This window comes from Dipodomys merriami, unplaced genomic scaffold (assembly GCF_024711535.1).
Source record: "Dipodomys merriami isolate MVZ:Mamm:240054 unplaced genomic scaffold, mDipMer1.0.p SCAF_1, whole genome shotgun sequence".
In the NCBI taxonomy this organism is placed as follows: Eukaryota; Metazoa; Chordata; class Mammalia; order Rodentia; family Heteromyidae; genus Dipodomys; species Dipodomys merriami.
This window is the reverse complement of record NW_027202270.1, coordinates 140,739,786-140,760,175: the sequence shown is the minus strand read 5'-3', so window position 1 is coordinate 140,760,175 and position 20,390 is coordinate 140,739,786. Positions and strand designations below refer to the sequence as shown.

Genomic DNA, 20,390 nt, shown 5'->3' with positions numbered 1-20,390 from the left:
GATGTGAAGGGTAAACAAAGGAGGAGGCTGCAATGCTTGGTAAGAAATGTATGCAATATCCTGCCCATGTAATTGTAACCCCTCTGTACAGTATGTTCACAAATAAAATAAAATTAAAAAAAAAAAAAAGAAAACATGGGGGAGGGGAGAGGTGCTGCTGAAAAGACCTAGACTTAAATAATAAAGCATTACCTAGTAACATATAAATCCTATTATATCAACTAGAATAAGATCCTTCAGAGCTAAGAGAGAAGTTAGATGAAAAAAATCTAGTGGAGAAAACATAAAAATAGAGCAAAGAAAGCAACAGAGATAACAGTGAACTTTTTTGTTTGCTTAACTTTAGGCATCTGAAAACATGAGCATCCTAAGATAATAATTGAGGCAAAAATAACAATCACATTCAAGAAAATGAAATTGAAAAAACATTTAATCAATTCAGGTCACTCCAGTAAGTATCCTTATTTTTTTTCAATATTTCCCACAATGCTACATATTATCTGCCCTTATGCTCATTTGGTCTCACTGTCTAATTATAACAGTTTACAATCTTTGCTTTGAGGGCAAAGGCAAAAATAAGAATATATTCACTAATCCCTCGGGGCACATGAATATGACATTTTCCATGGTGGTGTATTTGTGGAGCTTTCTCCTTTTAACTAATTTCATCAACATCATTTGGAATAATCTTAAGGGAAGTGGACAGTCATGGAACATCCAATGCCAAATAAACCTTGTTAATGATGAAACACTGTGTTCATTCAAATGCAAGTGCAGAATTTCCAGAATCTCTTTTCTCTCTTTATTCCTTTGTGTTTTCAAAAAAGAAAAATCCTGGGAAATTGCAGCTGTGAAGGGGAGGTAACCAGAGAACATATCAACTATAATCCCAACTTTATATAAAATTAAAAGTGTGCTTATACAACATATCCTAAATACATAGTGAATAACAGACAAGTAAGTGGTTGTCTCTGAGCAGAGGACAGAAGTGTCACTGATTTCTTCCTGTGCTCTTCAATCTCCTCAAGTCAGCATCATTGCCACTGACCCCCTCCAGGATCCAGGCTTGCGTTGATATGGTAACCATGGAAAATTTCCTTCATTTTTATATGCTGAAGAAGATAAGCTACTTGATGCCTGCCCATGACAGCTGTTTAAAGGCCCCAGAAACTACCCAGCACTGGGGTCTGCGGCTTGCATGGCTCATGAGACTCTCTAGGCCACACTTCCAAAGGCTGACATTCTCATCATAGGGCTGGCCCTGAGAGACAGGCTTCTTGGATTTGTTGTCAAGAGACACAAGACACAGAGCTTTGTGTCTCATGTCAAAGAGTAAGAAACTCATATTGGTGTTTACAAATCAAGAGTGTGACTCAGATCTTAATCACTCAGACCTAGAGCGCCACAAAAGGAATGGCAGGTATTTGGAAGAGTTTTCCATGTAAGTTTGATTAAATTTGGTGTTATTTCTTGGACACTACCTTTTGAAAGTCACAGAGTATCACACACATCTTTTGTGGAAAGCTGCCTCTACTTCCATGGTAGATTTGTAGATTATTTTTCTCGGGCGTGGGTACACTAGGGTCATATGCTCAGGGACATGGGATTCTCCAAGGGCAGAACCTCAAAGGGCGCAACCTCCATCAGCTTTAACCATTGTCTTTTCCTTCCTTGACACAATTCCCATATCCTACTGTTTACCACTCACTCCTCAATGCTTCCAGAATCTACACACCCTCCGCACCACTACCTCCTCTTCCTGCCCCACATCATCTTCACCTGGGTCAGAAACAAAGTTTCCCCTTCATTGCTTTGCCAACTTGATTTTGACTGGTATCCCTAACTTCAGATTTCAACCTTCCCAAGTCGGTCTTCCCATGGTTGACCACAACACTTCTCAGCACAATACTCTCCCACGGTTTCTAAGCACTCTAAAAATAGTCTCAACTCCTGCCACGACCTTGAAGACCCTTTCGGGTCAGCCTCGTATTTCACACCTCACATTTCCCCTACCACCTCACCCTTCACTGCCCCTGGCTTCACTACTTGATCTCTACCTTCCCGTGTTCCCCCTGGCTAGAATACAAATCCCACTGCCCCTTTAACCTAACTTACCCATATTATCCTCTACCAGCAACCTGGCCTCAGGTTTGCTGTTACCTGCTCTGGATCTTAAAAGAGCTGGATAGGCCTTTTCTGGATTCTGTAGCAAACTTGGAATCAAATCACCCATTTACCTTCTCTGACCTACAGTTCGTGAGTTCTTCCTGGTAATGCATTTGATACACTCGCTTCCCCAATACTTCCTTCACACAATGCCCAACACATAAAGGCATTCAATGAATACTGATTTGGGTTACCAAAGAGAGACTCACTAGTCATCCTCATTTCTGTTGACACAGACTTTCAGGATCATTTTTCAGAGTAGAGATGGAACTCCGGCCCTCATGCAAGCTAGCTAGGCAAGGGCCTCTCTGCCTGTAACACACCCAGCCCCAGATCTGTGGGATCTAACTGATTACCATTACAAAACTACTTTGGCTTTCTTCGCAGTTCATTTCTTAGGTAAAGGAAGAATAAAGGGAAATGATCAGTGGAGGATTTCATTTTAATTCCCTTTTGGGAGATTGTACTTATACTTTCCTAAGAGTGTCTCTTAGTCTATCAGGTTATGACAAAGTTCAAAATTATACTAATGCTCTAGCGACGCTGCAAGACATAAAGTTGGAGAAATGTTTCAAATGCTATTAGTTCCTTCCTTTAAGATACAGCTACTTTTAAAGAAAATGCTGAGATACACAGGACATTGGTTACAAAAACCCTTGGTTTCCTGACCTGATACTAGATTTATTGAGATCAAAGCAGATAACCTCTACAGCTTTAAGGTAATAAAAAATAACCCAAGTGGGTATCATTTTGTCTTCCATTTGCTAACATTCTCTTTCTGTAACTTTGAACTTCATGAAGAAAGGGTCTTTTTTTTTCCTTCGGTAGATAATTCCTCCCAGTTCATGGTTCCACTCTGATCTCACAAAATGTTTCTCCTCTCCGCGACATTAGTCTTGAACTTCAGATTTGGAGTCTACAATATTAGCTTAAGAACTTACATTCTCCATTACAGATAGTTTATATTCTTCTGTGGTATACTCGTATTACAGTTATTACCTGTCTTACTGCTACTTTGGAGGGGGTAAGTAGGATGTTTTCTCTACCCATTAAAAGATTTCAGAGTTCGCCCAATATTCTTCTGTGCTTATAAACTGGAACAACAGAGGAGATGAGTTGGAATTTTTTTGTACTTCTATTTCCTAGAGGAAATCTCTCTCTTCCTTTTTGTCTCTCCCTCCCTTTCTTTTCTTTCCTTCCTTTTTCCCCTTTCTTTTCTCTTTATCCAAATGCACTTAGTAGAAATTTAATGAGTTAGATAAACTTATTACTCAAAATAAGGTATTTCTAATGCATTTGTTTAATAGTGGCTTATGAGTAAATGTAATCGGGGCTTATAAAGTAAATATTGTAGGGATTTTCTGAAGGCAGAAATTAAACAACAAGATGTTCCCAACCATGTCGATTGCCAAGGTTTATAATTAGCAAAGTAACATAATTAGATGTCTCTCATTAGTCTGTCCTCAGCTTATCAATCTAATAACTATACCAAAAAGGAGGCATGTGTCTTTCAAGAATGCTCATTGTGCAAATATGTGATTTTTATTAAGTCAATACTATTGTTTTGTTTTCAATTTATTTCCTATTCCTGGAAGATTACATTCAGTCCTTTGAAAGACTTCAAACTAAGGAAGGTATTTAACTTGTAACTAAGGAAAATATTTAACCAAACCCAAGCTCACTTAAATTAACCAAGTATCTTTTATCTCTTCATCCATTTTGTACTTCAATTCCTTCTCAACCATATTCATTTCCCACCCAGTATGGGAGGGGAAAAAAAAGACATGTAGCTTTATGGTCTCTTCTTCCCCTGCTAACAATCTTCATCTTTGTATTCTTCTCCTTGCTCATCTTCAGCATTTTCTATGCATCCATCCTTTCAAGACTCTGGCTATCAATAGCAATTGTAACACTTTATGCCAAAAAAGTATTTGTATGATTTTATACATTGGCCTTGTGTTATGGTCTTCCTTCCATCTTCTTCCACTCCTGTTCCTTGCCTTGTTATTATACCTTCACATAGCCTAAAAAGGAGAGATTTCTTTCTTCTGTTATGATCCTGCCTCTTCAGATTTCTCTGTGGTCATAACAAAGCCTGTCTTGCCAAGAGGTCATTCAGCTGGAAGCCCATGCTAAATAATATATCTTGTTTCTAAGAGCTAGTTTCTTGGCAGCTGGTAGGAACACTGATTATTCACATCCACAGAAATCACAATGCCTGTGGATGACTTGATTCTTCTCTCCCTAAGTTATGGATGTGATTCCAAAGAAGGTGTTTCATTTGGACTTCCACAAGAAGAAGATACCAGAAGGAACCAAGAGGGAAGTTCTGAGCCTTAAAGTGCTTTATAGTTTCTATGTTGTCTTCATCCCTGGAACATTTTTTTGCATTTGTACTAGTACTGAGTACTCATGCCCTCACATTCTCTAGTGGGTTTCGTTGTTTTTTTGTTGTTGTTTCTTTTTTTTTTTTTTTTTGCTCTAGGCTGGTCTACCACTTGAGTCACACCTCCACTTCTGGCTTTTGCTGGTTCATTAGAATAAAAAGTCTTATAGACTTTCCTTCCCTGACTGGCTTCCAATCATGATCCTCAATCCTCAGATCTGAGTCTTCTGAATAACTGGGATTATAAGTATGAGCCACCAGTTGCCCAACCTTTATCCTTATAACACTGTAACTTTTTTAGTTATTAATTTACTTTATTGTTATTATAGAGGTGATATAGAGAGTGATTACACTGACATGAGTCAGATAATGAGTATATTTCCTTTCTTCTGTTAACACTCTAACTTTTAAATTTCAGCCCTAAAAAAATAATTAGACAAGGGCTGGAAGTATAGCTTAAGAGTAGAGAACCCATCTAGCATTATGAAGCCCCTAATTAAATCTCCAGCTCCACAAAACGATAATGAAATGAAGAACCAACTCTGAGTAACTGAGTTACAGCCCCCTCTTAGGTTCTGAAACTCTGCTTTACATTTCTTTCTTGCCACATTTTTAAGACGTACAGGTACTTTAAGAAAATGTTTCTGAAAAACTACATTTGAGGGAGTTTATGAGCTACAGCCAGGGCTGAGGCATTGCTAAGGGAATATGTTACCCTGGGATACTAATTAACTCCAAATATTGCATACAAATTAAGCCAGTAGCTGCTAAAAGAAGCAGCTCACAAAGGAGAGGGAGGGAGGAAATAAAATGACTTAAAAGAAAACTATTGTCTTCTGATTATAGGAAAAGGCATCATGGATATGGAAGGAACATTTTTCTCGCCATCCCAACCTTCTATTCTTTTTCTGGGAGCTTCTACCTTTTCTCTTTCCTTTAATCCTCTTGTCTCCATTATGGCATGAGATTTTTGTGGCTAGTGGGACTAGCAAAAGGGTCTCTTCCCACAGGGTCCTTCATCTTGTCTATTTTTCTTTTTTTCTTCTTTTTGGTGCCAGGCCTGGGTCTTGATCTCAGGACCTGGTTGCTGTCCCTGAACTTCAAAACTGGTGTTCTACCACTTCAGCCATAGCTCTACTTCTGGGCTTGCTTTGAACCTTGATCCTCAGATCTTAACCTCCTGAGTAACTAGGATTATAGTCATAAGTGGCCAGTGCCTGGGTTTTGTCTCTTTTTCTTGTGTTAAGAACATACATGGAATCTACTGTTGCAATAAAATTTTAAGTGCCCAGTACTACAGTATTGTTAACTCTGGGTATTACATTCTACAAAAGTTATCTAGAATCTATTCATTTTGCATAATTGAAACTTTATACCTTCCCTCTTCCTCCCTCCTCCCCTACCCCTGCAATCACCATTCTACCTCTGTTTCTGGAATTGGACTACAGTTGGAATCATGCAGTGTTTGCCTTTCTGTGAACAGTTTGTTTTTCTCTGCATAATGTTCTCTTAAGTTCTTCCACATCATCCCAGTGACAGGATTTTTTCTCTCTTTCAAAGGCTGAATAATAATCTTTATTTTCTTTATCCACATGGTTATGTGGGTTTATACTGAAATCTACTAGGATCTAAGTAAGCTCTTTTCCTTTAAACAGCCAGGTGTGCCAAAATGGGATGCAGAGACATGTCTACTTAAGCCTAAATTTATACACATGTTATCTTCAGAGCCCCCTTAAAAAATGAAAGCCCATGTCTGTTGTACTGTGATTTGAACATCAGCCTATTGGATTGACCTAACTGAGCTACAGACTAAGCTAAGCATTACCAGCCACCAATATCATCCATGTGACGCTCAATTACATGAGCCCAATGCATATGTTCAACAAATAGCTTGCCAAGATATACACCTCGTACTAACTTGCTCCTAACCTGAGGATCACATAGTGCCAAGGCTGTTCTTAGATAAGGAAGAACATCCCTTATGCAATACCAGGATAGCTGTATTCACAAAATGCCAAATCACTAATGAGAATATGGGTCTGAGTTCTATTTTTAAAGTGTAGCCTTGAGCTTATTTACCAGTTTTCATTTTTCTTTTTTTCCTTTGTCTATCTACAACTTTTTATTTCTCTTTTTCCATTTTACACATTTTCTTACTCTCTCAGTAAGAAATATTTTTTTTAAATACCTGTTGGAAACATTCTTGTGAGCCAACTATCATTAAAGAATGAATCTGGGAGTTTCTCTCTACTAGTTTCCTAGAGGTGGTACTTTTCACACAGAAGGAATGAAGTTGTATAAGAGAATTTGTGCAAGAAAAACATGATGCTTCACTTAACCAAGAAAGAAATTAATACTAAATGTTCCTTGACCTCTAATTCTTAAGAACCTTGGTTTTAGAGAAGGAACTGAAATGTCACTGCTTCATCTAAAACATGTGGGAAAGGCACTGAATTGAAGGCAGGGCATGTGGTTTTGTGTCCAATACAATTCTCAGGCTGATTCCCCATGGGTACAACTTCTCAGCTTAAGACCCACCTTCAGTCAAACGGGAAAAGAGAAACCTATATGCTCTACCTTACCTTGTAGTTAGGAAGAATAACACAGCTTGCCTTTTTCATAGTAGAACAGGCTGTAATGAATCTGAACAAGTTCTCCATAGTAACGGTATTATTACTAATTTTTATCCGTCCATGGAGATGAACCAAGTCTCTATCCCAGAACACAACAGGTTCCATATGCCCAGAATCAAATAGACTACACAGAAGCTCTACTGAGTATAGTGCAGGGGATTATACTCCACAAGAAATGAGAAAGCATCTAATTCAATCTACCCTCCCCATGGTAGACTGCCCAGAAATAAGCTGATTTCCCACAAGCCCCTCTGTATACAGGGAACTGGCCACTGGGCCTGCTTCTACCACTGAATGTCTGTTTTGCTAGTAAAGCCCAAAAATAACCAATGGTGGCCCCATCATTCCATGGTCACAATCACAGACATGGAAAAGTAGTCCCCTGAATTATTCATGTTTGTGGCTATGCCAGCACAGAACCAAATGGCACAGATAAATTATCTGGGAGTTCATCCATCCCCCCTCCTTCTAGATTGTTCCATATGTTTTGGCAAGGTCATATGGTACACAGAAAGAATATCTTTTAACAACAAACATGTAAGACACTGTTGATAGACCTCTTGGACTTCAAATCACGCTACTTAAGAAAGCAAGCATACATGAAGATTGAGAGTTAATTTAATGTGTTATTTCTGGTGCATTTTTTTTTTCCTTGCCAGCAACGTGAATTTAATAGAGGGTGAAACTAATAAAACTAGGAAGCTAAAGTATTTAATGCAAGATATATATACAAATCTGCTTATAATCCTTCTGTGTTGAGAGAGCTCAACAAAGTAAGTTTCCATGCTAAGTTGATGGTAGTTTGGATGCAAATATAGAATGAACCATAGCTCACAAGCCATAATCCCAAGAAGATAGCATGTGATCACAAGTAGTTATTCTTTGTTAAGATTTCTACTTCAAAGACAAGCATGCCTCAAAGGCAATGGCCAGTAGACCTAATACATATAAGGCAAACCAAGGAAAGGACAATGGAAAAATACAAAGTATTTACTCTACCTAGCCCAGCTACTCCTACTGAACATAGATGTTCTGTTTATAAATTGTAGCCCACGGTGATGGGAAATTCACTACAGAATAACCAAACACTGTGTGTTCACAGTTAGCTTGCAGCATGCCTTTTCTGCTCAGTATAAGAAGAAAAAAAAACTCTACTATCCAGCACATAGTAGGACTGACAGCCTGATAGCATCGACGGAGCAAGAAATTGTTCTTTTTTTTTTCTTCTGCCCCCTCAAATCAAAATAAACTAAGAATGTCATTGACTATCCGAATGACACCGAAGTCCAATTCAAAATTCATCTTCAGAGCTGTCGGCTAAGAGCATAACTCGGTCTTGCATGCTGTTGAATTCTCTCTGCTAGAGAAAGAAAAACAGAAGAGCATTAAACTGTGTCTGCTGCAGAACAAAGTGAAGAAAGCAGGCCCATATTTTAAGAGACAGTAACAAATGAAGCCAAGGCAGAGCAGCTGCAGTAGCTCATCCAAACCACTGGGCACGTCAGCACTCTTCATGCACCATTAAACCCCATGTGCTTTATTAAGCAAATTAGGTAAGCCAAGAATGTTCTGCGACTGATTAGGTTTTGCTCTTCTTGGTTCCATACCTTTCTTTTATGCCTTTTGAAGCCGTTTCTCCTTCGGCGATTCATAACCTTAATGCTGTACAGCGCTCCCAGGATGAACAAGGCTCCAGCTATGCCCACTCCTACGGGCACCAGCATCCCTGACATGTAGCCAGCCTGAAGAAAAGAAGAGACATGAATCAGGACATACAACAGACCACCGGCCCGGGTTCCTCCTTTCTGCTGGAGGGCAGCTTGTCTGCAGACGCTTGCAATCGTCCTGTCTGATTTGATAGAAAACAAAATGGAACCTAGAACACAGTTGCTTTATGAGGAAAAGACAACAGAAAAAGAGATATGACAAATACTTAGGAGTAAAGGTCAAAATATATCAGCTAGAACTACTAGCAGCCCCTCTAGCTACTTGCTTACACATATTTGTCAACATCAGTTTTTAGTGACAGAAATATAATTTGTATTAAAGATGGATGAAGCGAGCTTCTGAGAATGCCAAGACTATTAAGGTGCTATAAATTGAAAATAGCCTGAGTCAAACTTGAAGAGGGTCGAAGTGTTCTCTGGAATACTGTGTTCCTTCGAGAGTAAAAAGAGAGCCATTATTTCCTCCCCCTCTCTCTTTCCCCCCACCTTCCCAGCTCTCTGTCGGTCTCTGTTTCTTGCCTGCATTACGCTAAGCTGGCTCCCTGTCTCTTTGTCTCTGTCTCTCTCTCTGTTTCTCTCTAAAGCTGATTCTCTGTCTCTGTCTCTCTGTGTCTCTGTGTCTGTCTCTGTCTCTGTCTCTCTCTTTCTGTTTCTCTCCTGCATTACAGTAAGCTGGAAGCATAGAGGAAAGGGCCTGCAAAGGAAAGAGGACTCATGTTAGATGCTGGAGCAAAGGCTTTGAAAACATGGGTACAAGGGAGAGTATGCACATAAAGTGGATGAGTTGATTTCCATGAATAAGATAATCTGCCCAGAGAACAAGACCAAAGTTGGAGGTTGCAGTGGAACTGTGCATGGACCCCATCTGAAAGAAAATCAGTGGCAGAAAAGAGCATAAGATCATTGGCAACAACATCAGAATCTCCAGAAGAGCCTGGAGATATCAAACTTGTCTTCATTTCCTCAAAGGTTACTGTGGATATCTCAGTGCTAAGAAAGCAGCAGGATCTCCATATAACCCTGGGCTGAGTAATTAAATCAAGACCCACACAAAGCTGAGAGCAAGGCCATTGTACTAAAGGTGATCCCTGCACCTTGACCAGTAAGACTCCTATGAGCTATAGGGGTATGTGCTAACCTAGACCTGTTTCACAGAACACAGACAAGTGCTTGCGTCTCTAATAGCCTATCCAGATAAAATACATAGCAATGAAAAATGTATAAAAACTGAAATAAGTAGCAAGGCATTGCTAGGCATGAAGACCATAAGTCTGGCCATTTATGTGACCATGTCTTTTTTTCATTTATCTTTTGTCCTTTCTTTTTTTTATTATCTTTAGGTAATTGTTATTTGATTGTTTCTTAAAATTCTAATGTAACACACACTATTCCCTAGTATCTTTCAGAATGATCCAAAGACAAAAGAGACACAGAATAAAAATTTCCAAAATACGCTGAAGTTTGCAGGTTCTGATGCTTTCCCAACATTTTCCCAACATGTCCAGAATTGAATCAAAAGAACAGATGAGACATTACAAAAATACAGCACCCTCTGCCTGTGCTCTCCAGTTCTGCCTCCCAGACTCTTTTCTTTTTGTCAGTCAGGGGCCTGAACTCTGGGCCTGGGCCCTGCCCCTCAGCTATTCAACTCAAGGCTAGCACTCTACCACTTGAGCCACAGCGCCACTTCTGGGTTTTTCTGCTTATGTGGTACTGAGAATCAAATCCAGAGCCTCATGCATGCAAGGCGAGCACTCAACCACGGAACCACTTTTCCAGCCCTGCTCCCAGACTCTTAAAGCAAAAGCTGGAAAAATTTTAGAATAATAGCATTTTCATCAGCATTCTATTTCCCCACCCCACCCCCAAAAAAAGCTCAGTCATTTTTCAACAAATTAATACACTTTGTAGAAGCCTCAGCTTTTTCTAAACTTCTTCCACATCTGCTTATGGTTTCTAAAAACTCCATAGTTTTCCATGTAGGGAAACATTTGATAACAGGAAATCATGGTGCTCTCACCAGGAATGTGGGATTCTTTAAAATCATCATTTCCAATGTATATAAACATGTGTGAATGTATGTGCAAACCATGATGAATGACCACTTTTAAGCCATCTATTAGGCTTTTGAGAGGTGTATATTCAGAAGATCAACTTTTAGAAGATCAACTTGATCAGTCCCTAGGTGGGTCTTGTCTAGCTATACAACTTCATTCCACACCAACAACATGAATCTCCAAAATATGTGACTCTTTTCAGGACACACACACACACACACACACACACACACACACACACACACACACACACACACACACACACACACACACACACACACACACACACACACACACACACACACACACACACACACACACACACACACACACACACACACACACACACCTTTTTCAGTCCTTCCCCACATTGTGTGGTAGCATCTGCCTTGATTTCAAAGCACAAATAAACTGAACACTTGCTTGGCCTTTTCATACACAGCTAGTACTCTACTTCTTAAGCCACACCTCCAGTCCAAAGCTAGTCTTTACTCTACAATTTAAACTTCCATATAACTTCAATGTGGAAACCCAGTTTTGATGCAGAAACATATTAATAAATAGTCCAGAAAAGATTTGCCTATAAAGCATTACCAACTTAGACATTTAACCAGGAATGTTAAAGTTACTAACGGTGATTGCCCTTCAATAGTCATTTTTTCCTTTCTCTATACAACTAGGAAGCTTCCAGTTTATGAATGGAGACATCATATAGATTATTTCTCCTTCCTTACCTTTTAGGAAGGTAAGGAAGTGATAAGTTTCCCCAAGAAGATAATATGTTCGTGACACATGAAAATTTGGGGCATGCTCTTTAAATGGGTACTTTCTTTTTCTTTCTCCCTCTTTAAGAATGACAAAATGCCTTAATCACCATTTAAGAAGGAAGGATTGGAGGTGCTGATCCAAGTGGTAGAGTGCCTACATAGCAAGCATGAGGCACTGAGTTCAAACTCTACTACTGCCAGAGAGACAGAGACGGAAACAGAGGCAAAGGCAGAGACACAGAGAGACAGAGAAAAAAGAACATTGCTAGCCTCTTTTTCTCTCCTCATTTACAGTTATAATCTGAACATACCTGAGGTGGAACTGCCATCCACAACCATAAGATGACCTTGGAAAGGTCACAAATAGTGGACTGAACACCAAATAGAAGCAACTTGAGCCCCTGTCACTACCTCACTCCTCATTAGCCCTTGACTTTTCAACTCTAGATTAATAAATGAAAAACAAACCTCCCTCTTTGGTTAGCTATTGTCATCGAAAGTATCTGTCACTAATAGTTAATCTTAATCTTACTATAGAAAAGATAAACAACAACAAAAGGAATAATTCCGAACTTTTTCTAGAGTCCATGTAGCTGAGACTCAGTATTAGAGCATTTAATGAAACTAAACTGAGATATCCCAAATATGTAGTGTAGTTTTTACTTCCAAGGGATTCTGTAACTATCACCAATAGAGATAATAGTTAACATGGTCAAATAGTTTCCAAAGATGATGACTTATAGATATATATATATATTATATAATTATATATAATACATTATATATAATTATATATAATATATAATATATAATTTTATATATATACATATATATAATTACCTGAAGATACACACACACATATATATAATATAATTATCTAGAGATGCACACACACATACACATATATACTGTAATAAAATTTGCAATATCAAATTCCAAAGCAAGCTACATGCCACCACCTATTATTTAGTTCTTTTTCTCATCCTTTCTCATGACCCAGGATACTTTCCATAGTAAGATGACATTCAGATTTCTACATTAGCATGCCAAAGTTAGTTTAATTTTCATTATATTATCATTATTTCACCATATTATATTTTCTCCTGAACTATAAAAAACCATCATCAACATAAATATATATATTCAGTTCTATGCTTTTGAGCTTTGCTTCGCTCTCAGTGTTTCTCAGTCCATCAAATTATCATGGTACATTTGCAAAACAAATCCATCACATGTACCACAATGGCCTCCGCTGACCTGAACAACTTGAAAGCTCCAATACCACTTTAAACATACATGAACATAGTTTCAGCCTGAAACACTATCTATATGCTATTTCCTGAAAAGCAGAAAAATAAGAGTATTGATATACTTATATAATTTTAATTATAATCCAGTGTTTTCTTTTATACTTTAACATTAAACTAATAAAATACATAGTAATAATTCAAAATGGGTAAACTAACTTTGAATAATAAAGAATATACAGAAAGCTATAAACAAAAAAATATATAGTAGGGGCTGGGAAGGTGGCTCAGTGGTAGAGCACTTGCCTTGCACGCATGAGGCCCTGGGTTCCATTCCTCAGCACCACACAAGCAAAAAGAAAAAAGCCGGAAGTGGCGCTGTGGCTCAAGTGGTAGAACACTAGCGTTGAGCTGAAGAGCTGAGGGACAGCGCCCAGGCCCAGAGTTCAGGCCCCATGACCGGACCCCCCCAAAAAAGGAAAAGATTTCCATTTAACTTAAAGCTCCAGTTAACTCTGAGCCGGGCTATGATAATGGACTCTGACATCACTACCTCAGGAATTCATATTTTTATGAGTAATTCCAGCCTAAAATTGCAACTAACCAAAAGTGAAAACTTAGGATTGAAAGTCAAAAGAAAAAGAAAATATAAACCTGGAAGGGAATTAATATTATCAATCATTATGTAGCCAGAATTAATACAACCATAAGAAAATATTTTTCCACAGTTGGCCATTCAAGTCACCTCATTAATATTATTTAGAAGCAGAACAACAATAAGCTACATATGCAGAATAATTTTTATCTCACACTGGAACAAGTGATACCAGAAAGAGCTGGATAACATTACTGAAATTTCCTAGAATTCCAAGATATTGTCTAATGGAGCATGTCAAACAAAGAAAAATTCTAAGTTTTGTAAGAATAAATAATGCTCCAATGAATAAGGTGTCTCGTATGTTCTACATGAGAATGGAAAGGGAAGATCTTTCTTGTTAGGCCCTGTATCTTTGGACAGATCACCAGGATCAGAATAATAAACTAAGCCCCACCCCTACTTGACATACATTTTGTTTCACAAAACTACATGCCCTTCAAGATAAACCCAAAGAAAAAGACTTTTCTTACCTTGTCCTTTAGTTTTTCCATCCAGCTTCTCACTAAGGAAAATAAGAGAATAAAATTTAAGTAGCCATCTTTTCATTCTATTTCATAGTATTAAGTTCATTTGGCATATTAAATTTTTTTTCTTTTTTTCTTTTTTTTTTTTGGATCCGGTCATGAGACCTGAACTCTGGGCCTGGGCGCTGTCCCTCAGCTCTTCAGCTCAAGACTAGCACTCTACCACTTGAGCCACAGTGTCACTTCTGGCTTTTTTCTTTTTGCTTATGTGGTGCTGAGGAATCGAACCCAGGGCCTCAGGCATGCAAAGCAAGCGCTCTACTACTGAGCCACCTTCCCAGCCCATATTGAATTTTTTTTCTGTATACAGTGAATGCATCAACAGTATTAACATCATGATAGGAAGGGTCTGTTTTATTTCTGTTTGTCTAGAAATTTAACAAAGGGCACAAACATCCCTCTCACTGCCACTAGATCAACAGAGAATACTTTTGTTTATCAAATGGCTTTTCTATTATTCTTGAATGCTTTTGAGAGAGGTCTGGCAAAAGATGCAGAAATCATCTGTAAAGTATCACACTGGTTTTCTCAGATTTTTTTCTTTAGCCCTATTCCTTGTCTTTCATTCTTTTTAAGCTCAGTGAGAATGATGGTCTTGGACCACGGTCAGAGAGTAGAGACTAAGTCAGAGAAAGCACTGGGAAACCCAGGGCACCCCAGCATTGCTCCAAAGAGAAGCATTCACAACCATCTTTGAAGATGAAAGAATGGGAGCAAAGACAAGACTTTCCTGCCTTTGTGAAATTCTGACATAGAATTTTGTTTTGTTTTGTTTTTTGTTTTTTTGCCGGTCGTGGGGCTTGAACTCTGGGCCTGGGCACTGTCCCTCAGCTCTTCAGCTCAAGGCAAGCACTCTACCACTGAGCCACCTTCCCAGCCCCTGACATAGAATTTTTATAGCATAATTGCTATAAATAATAAATAATCAAGTATTGTTTATGAAAACCAATAGGGAAGACTACATCCATCTTGTAATTCTATCCAGATCAGGTTTACAGTGATTTGGAACTATGGATACAAACAGTAGGAGGAAGTATGAGTCAAAAATGGAAGCATGTGGGCTGGGAAGGTGGCTCAGTGGTAGAGCGCTTGCCTTGCATGCATGAGGCCCTGGGTTCGATTCCTCAGCACCACATAAGCAAAAAGAAAAAAGCCGGAAGTGGCTCAAGTGGTAGAGCGCTAGCCTTGAGCTGAAGAGCTGAGGGACAGCACCCAAGCCCAGAGTTCAGGCCCCAAGACCGGACCCAAAAAAAAAAAAAATGGAAGCATGTGTTAGAATAGCCATCTAAAGAGCGGTAGTGAGCATATTACCCTTCACTGCCTTTAAGATGACACTGCTGCTTCAACACTGAAGAAAAATTCATGTTGTAAAATGCCAAAATAAAAGAGAAGTAAACAGAAAAACCTATCCTCCTTTTACTTTTATTATTAAACAAATAACTAAAAAAAATTTAGTAGCATTAAGGGGCTTTCATTTTGAATATCTACGTAAGTATACATTATACCTTGGTCAGAGAATCAAAGAAGATTATGTTTATGGGGGAAAAATAGGGAAAACGATTCATCTTAAGACTTTGCTTGCCATTGCCATATTCTATAGGGGAAACTGAGTATCTACAGGTCTACTATTCCTCCAAAATCACGCAATGAATCAGTGGTGGGCCCACCTACAGAACACTAGTTCTTGCCTCACTGCTGAGATTCCTGGATTTGCTTCTTCTGACCTTCACAAAACCCTGGTCTTTTCCTGATTTGCCATCTGTCTTTGCTTGAGCTCCAGTTGTGACAGCAGGAGATATGAGGCAAGAACAAAGCTGAATGGTCCTGACAAGTTCTTTGCATGAGATAATGAAGCAAAGAACCTGGGAGGTAGATGAGACAACGATACCTCCACCATACCTCCACCGTGGGGAAAACAGTGATAATATAAGGGATCACAGGGAAGTATGACTCCTAGGTTGTCAAATCAGGCTTGAATTCAGTGATTGTTCACTGGATAACCATGAGCAAGTGTCTTAGCTGCTCTGAGTCTCAGTATTGTTAATTTCTCTTTATTTATGACAGTAGTTTTACAGTCTACATTTATCCCAGACATATACATAAATTCCCTTCCACAAAAGTGGGAAAGTATGGTAGCCAGAGATTTGCTACTTTTCTGAGTTAGTAATTAAGACTTCTTGATCAACACACACACACACACACACACACACACACACACACACACACACACACACACACACACACACACACACACACACACACACACACCACACACGCGCGCGTGTGGGCTTGAACTAATTAGGACGTGGGTGCTTGCTGTCCCTGAGTTTTTTGTTCAAAACTAGGATTCTACCATTTGAGCCACGGTTCCACTTCTGGCCTTTGGTGGTTAATTGAAGATATGAGTCTCACAAACTTTCCAGTCTGGGCTGGTTTTGAACTACAACCTTCAGATCTCAGCCTCTTCAGTAGCTAGGATTATAGGCACGAACCACTGGTACCTGGCCTCCAAGGTAGATATTATTATACCCAGTTTATAGATTAAGTTTACAACGAAACCAGCCCATAGCTGAGCCAGAACTGGAATGGTAGCACTGACAGCTCTAGAGCCTATTCAAGGTTTCACTTCTAGAGAGAATGAATATGAGCCAGGGCAACCATATCAGAGTGCACTCAAGGCTTTGTGGGTTTTCTGGCCATAGAAATCTACCCAGAATAAGAGATGTGTATTAGCTCACCTGCTACTCTTCCTCCTGTTTTACTTCTCTTCCCTGGCCCCCCCTTTCTTTGGCAAATGTCTTCTTCCATTTGCTTCAGTGTGTATGACTGAACTCTAGCTCTCATTCTGCCTCTGTATGTCATGTAGTAATTCTTTCCTCCTTTGTTCTCTTTCTCTCAGATTTTGAGTGTGCACACACATGCATACACATGAGCCTGTGAGTCTATTGCTCTCTATATGTATCTTCCTCTTCTCTCTCTATGGTCTTTCTGTGTCTACATGAATGGGATTGGGGTAAAGAGATAGGTAGATGGGTGGGTTCCTGGCTCTCCCAGTTATATATATTATATTTCTTTGTTTCACGCTAGCCCATGAGTTTTCCAGCTTGGTTTCATGGGTCAGGATTGCCACACCCAGGATGCTGCATTGGGCAGCTGAGTAGCAGGCATTCTGAGTTGAAACTGAAGAACAGTGTGAAGGTCAGATACACATTCATCCTATTAAAAAGACACACCAGGTGCTGGGGGCTCACACCTGTAATCCTAGCTACTCAGGAGGCTGAGATCTCAGGACCATGGTTTAAAGCCAGTCTGGGCAGGAAAGCCCATGAGACTCTTATCTCCAAAAAAGTACCCACCCACCCCCACCCCCCGAAAAAGCTGGAAGTGGAGCTCTGGCTCAAATGGTAGAGCATTAGCCTTTAACAAAGAAGAAACTCAGGAACAGCACCTAGGCCCTGAATTCAAACCCCAAGACTGATTAAAAAAAAAAAAAAAGATATGTGAAAATGGAACTAGGTAATTTGAGGAGATGGATGATGAATGGAGTTAGGATCCATGTGGGGGAATATTAGAGGGGAGTGACAATGATCAAGATGCGCTGTACTCATAAATTGACATGTTGAATTGAAAAACTACTGTTCAACTACTTACACATACTAAAAGTTCTTTTTAAAAGACAATAGAAAGACAGAAGCAGATGCTTAGGAAGACTATAATGAAGTTTACTCCAAATATGTGGAATGGAAAGTCAATAGACTCTTGGTAAATGGTTCCAGAAAGACTGCTGCTGAGGAGAACCTGTATGCACAGGTTCAGGAGGCTCCGTGTTCAGTGCCCTTCTGAGAATGCATGATCCATTGTTCCCTTAACACCACCCAACTGCTGCTAACGCCACGTTTCAACAAATCTTAGATTTTCACTTGTTTACTTAAAGTAAGAACAACCACTTTTACCTTTTACTTTATAGGTGTGATTTGCTTTTGGAAAGGCAGATTTTTATAGGACAGGAAGCATTTAGAATATCATGAAATTAATTAAACAAAAGTGACAACAATGTGGAACTGAGAGTTTCTCTGCATCGAGTGAGCTGCATGATTTTGTTCATAAATTTTCTTTTGATTGTTATTTATTTTTAGCATGCTTTATCCTAACAACATGAAACAAGAAGTCGCTGTAACAAATACCACAACTTTAATAGCTTAAAAAACAAAAATGGGTCGGGTGCCAGTGGCTCACACCTGTAATCCTAACCACTCAGGAGGCTGAGATCCGAAGATCGCAGTTCAAAGCCAGCCTGGGAAAGTCTGTGAAACTCATATCTCCGATAACCTACCAGAAAACCGGAAATGGTGCTATGGCTCAAGTGGTAGAGCACTGGTTTTGAGCTGAAGAGCTGAGGGAGAGTGCCCAGGCCCATGGTTCAAGCCCCATGACCGACCAAACAGACAAAACAAAGCAAAATGAAAAAATGTATTATCCTATATTTCTGAAGGAAATAAGTTCAAAAGAAATTTCATGGGCTAAAGCCAAGGTGTCAGTAAAGTTAGTTTTTTCTGGCATAAAATGTGGGTCCTTGCCTTTTCCAGCTTCTAGAATGTATGTACTTTCCACTTGGAGCTCTTTCCCGAAGGTGGGTAGTTTATTAGAGGTGAGTCTCTTTTTCTCTCTGTCTGTCTGTCTCTGTCTGTCTCTGTCTCTTTCTCTGTCTCTGTCTATGTTTCTCTGTCTCTGTCTCTCTGTCTGTCTCTGTCTCTGTCTGTCTCTGTCTCTGACTTTCTCTCTCTCTCTCTCTCTCTCTCTCTCTGTCTCTCTCTCTCTCTCTCTCTCTCTCTCTCTCTCTCTCTCTCTCTCTCTCTCTCTCTCTCTTTCATAAGGACCACTGTGCAATAGTCGTCTATTCTGTAGGTCCTTAATTCAGTCATATCTGCTAGATCTCCTTTGCCCGCTAAGATATCATGAGCTTTAGAAATTAGGAACATTCAATTGGAGGACTATTATTCTGTCTTCCACATATGAAGTTTTTCCTCATCTCTGAAGTGTGTTCTACACAGCTCCTCAAGCATTCTCAGCAGCAAGGAGTCCCCAGTGCAATCCATGCATTACTATCCCCTTTCTTGGTGTTGCATCTGCCCAACCTCACTTCCTTACCTCCTCACCACACTTCCTGGAATCACTTCCCAAGTAAACTCCTTACCAACAAATCCTGTCTCAGGAACTGCTTTTAGGGAGAACCTAAACTAGGGCAGTAGTCTAATATAGGCAAGCTGGCCCTTTGCCATAGTAATTTTACTCATTTTTGTGCCTTAAAATAAACTATTGAGTGAACAGGAGAAAAGACATAAGGAAGGCAGCCATGCTAATCAAGTCTAAAATAGTAGCCATCTCCATTTATCTAAATTAATTCTAACTGAATAATTTCATGCTACCTGGATTTATAAAACAGACACTTTCTATGTAGTATTTTATAAAGTATATTTATTATATAGTTGGTTCACTGAACTTACACTCAGTTTTGAAAGACTTACACAGTCTCTTTAATCAAATATTCAATATCACTTACACCTTTCAATAATGTGGGAACTTGCATTTAGCTTAGTCAAATATATGTTCTGCCTAAATAAAAAATGAAGTATTAGAACATAGTCTGCTGTTCAAAACATTTGCAACAATGTCAATAAAGAATACCAGCTTCTCCTTGTTACTTAACCATAGAAAGTGCCCTTTCTAACCCAAGAAATAAACAAAGCTTTTTTCTAACTTACATAACATACTTAAGAATAATAAAAACCTGCCAGTTTTTAAGTATTGTAGGCATGTTTTTAAAGAACATCGAGTTTTTCTAGCTATGACTTATTCTCTAATGATGCTAAATTTACCTGCTTTTAAAAAAATCACACAGAAACTCTAACTGTAATCACTTGCTCTTCACATAATTACAGCACAGCAAGATTCTGATGAATAGAATGACCTACTTCTTTACATAGGCTAAGTGAGCAGTAATCAGGCACCCAAGAAGCAATTAATTCTGAAGGCTCTGAACTGATATTTACAGAAAATGGTGCAAAGAACCCAGATACCCTAAATCTACTGTCAAGTAATGGTAAGAATGCATTTACAGTGAGCTTAGGAATTGCTACCAGGAAGATTCAAAGGTCTTAAAATTGGCTCCATAACCTCTCACTGTTAGTAACACTACAGATGCCAAAGATATACTATATTGACACA

At 39.1% G+C, this 20,390-nt stretch overlaps 1 protein-coding gene across 3 annotated transcripts in view; it reads right to left on the bottom strand.

Annotated features, from left to right (window-relative positions):
- Positions 1–443: 443 nt before the first annotated feature.
- Armh4 (armadillo like helical domain containing 4) overlaps positions 444–20,390 on the bottom strand; it is a 119,437-nt gene continuing 99,490 nt past the window's right edge. For 2 of the 3 annotated variants that reach the window (XM_070032758.1, XM_070032741.1), the window contains exons 6-8: positions 14,112–14,143; positions 8,793–8,927; positions 444–8,545 (exon numbers count right to left, since the gene is read on the bottom strand). In XM_070032758.1, the coding sequence (XP_069888859.1) occupies positions 8,477–8,545; positions 8,793–8,927; positions 14,112–14,143 (236 nt within the window). In that variant the 3' untranslated portion in view covers positions 444–8,476. The remainder of the gene's footprint in view (positions 8,546–8,792; positions 8,928–14,111; positions 14,144–20,390) is intronic. The other variant, XM_070032749.1, reaches the window with a different exon arrangement.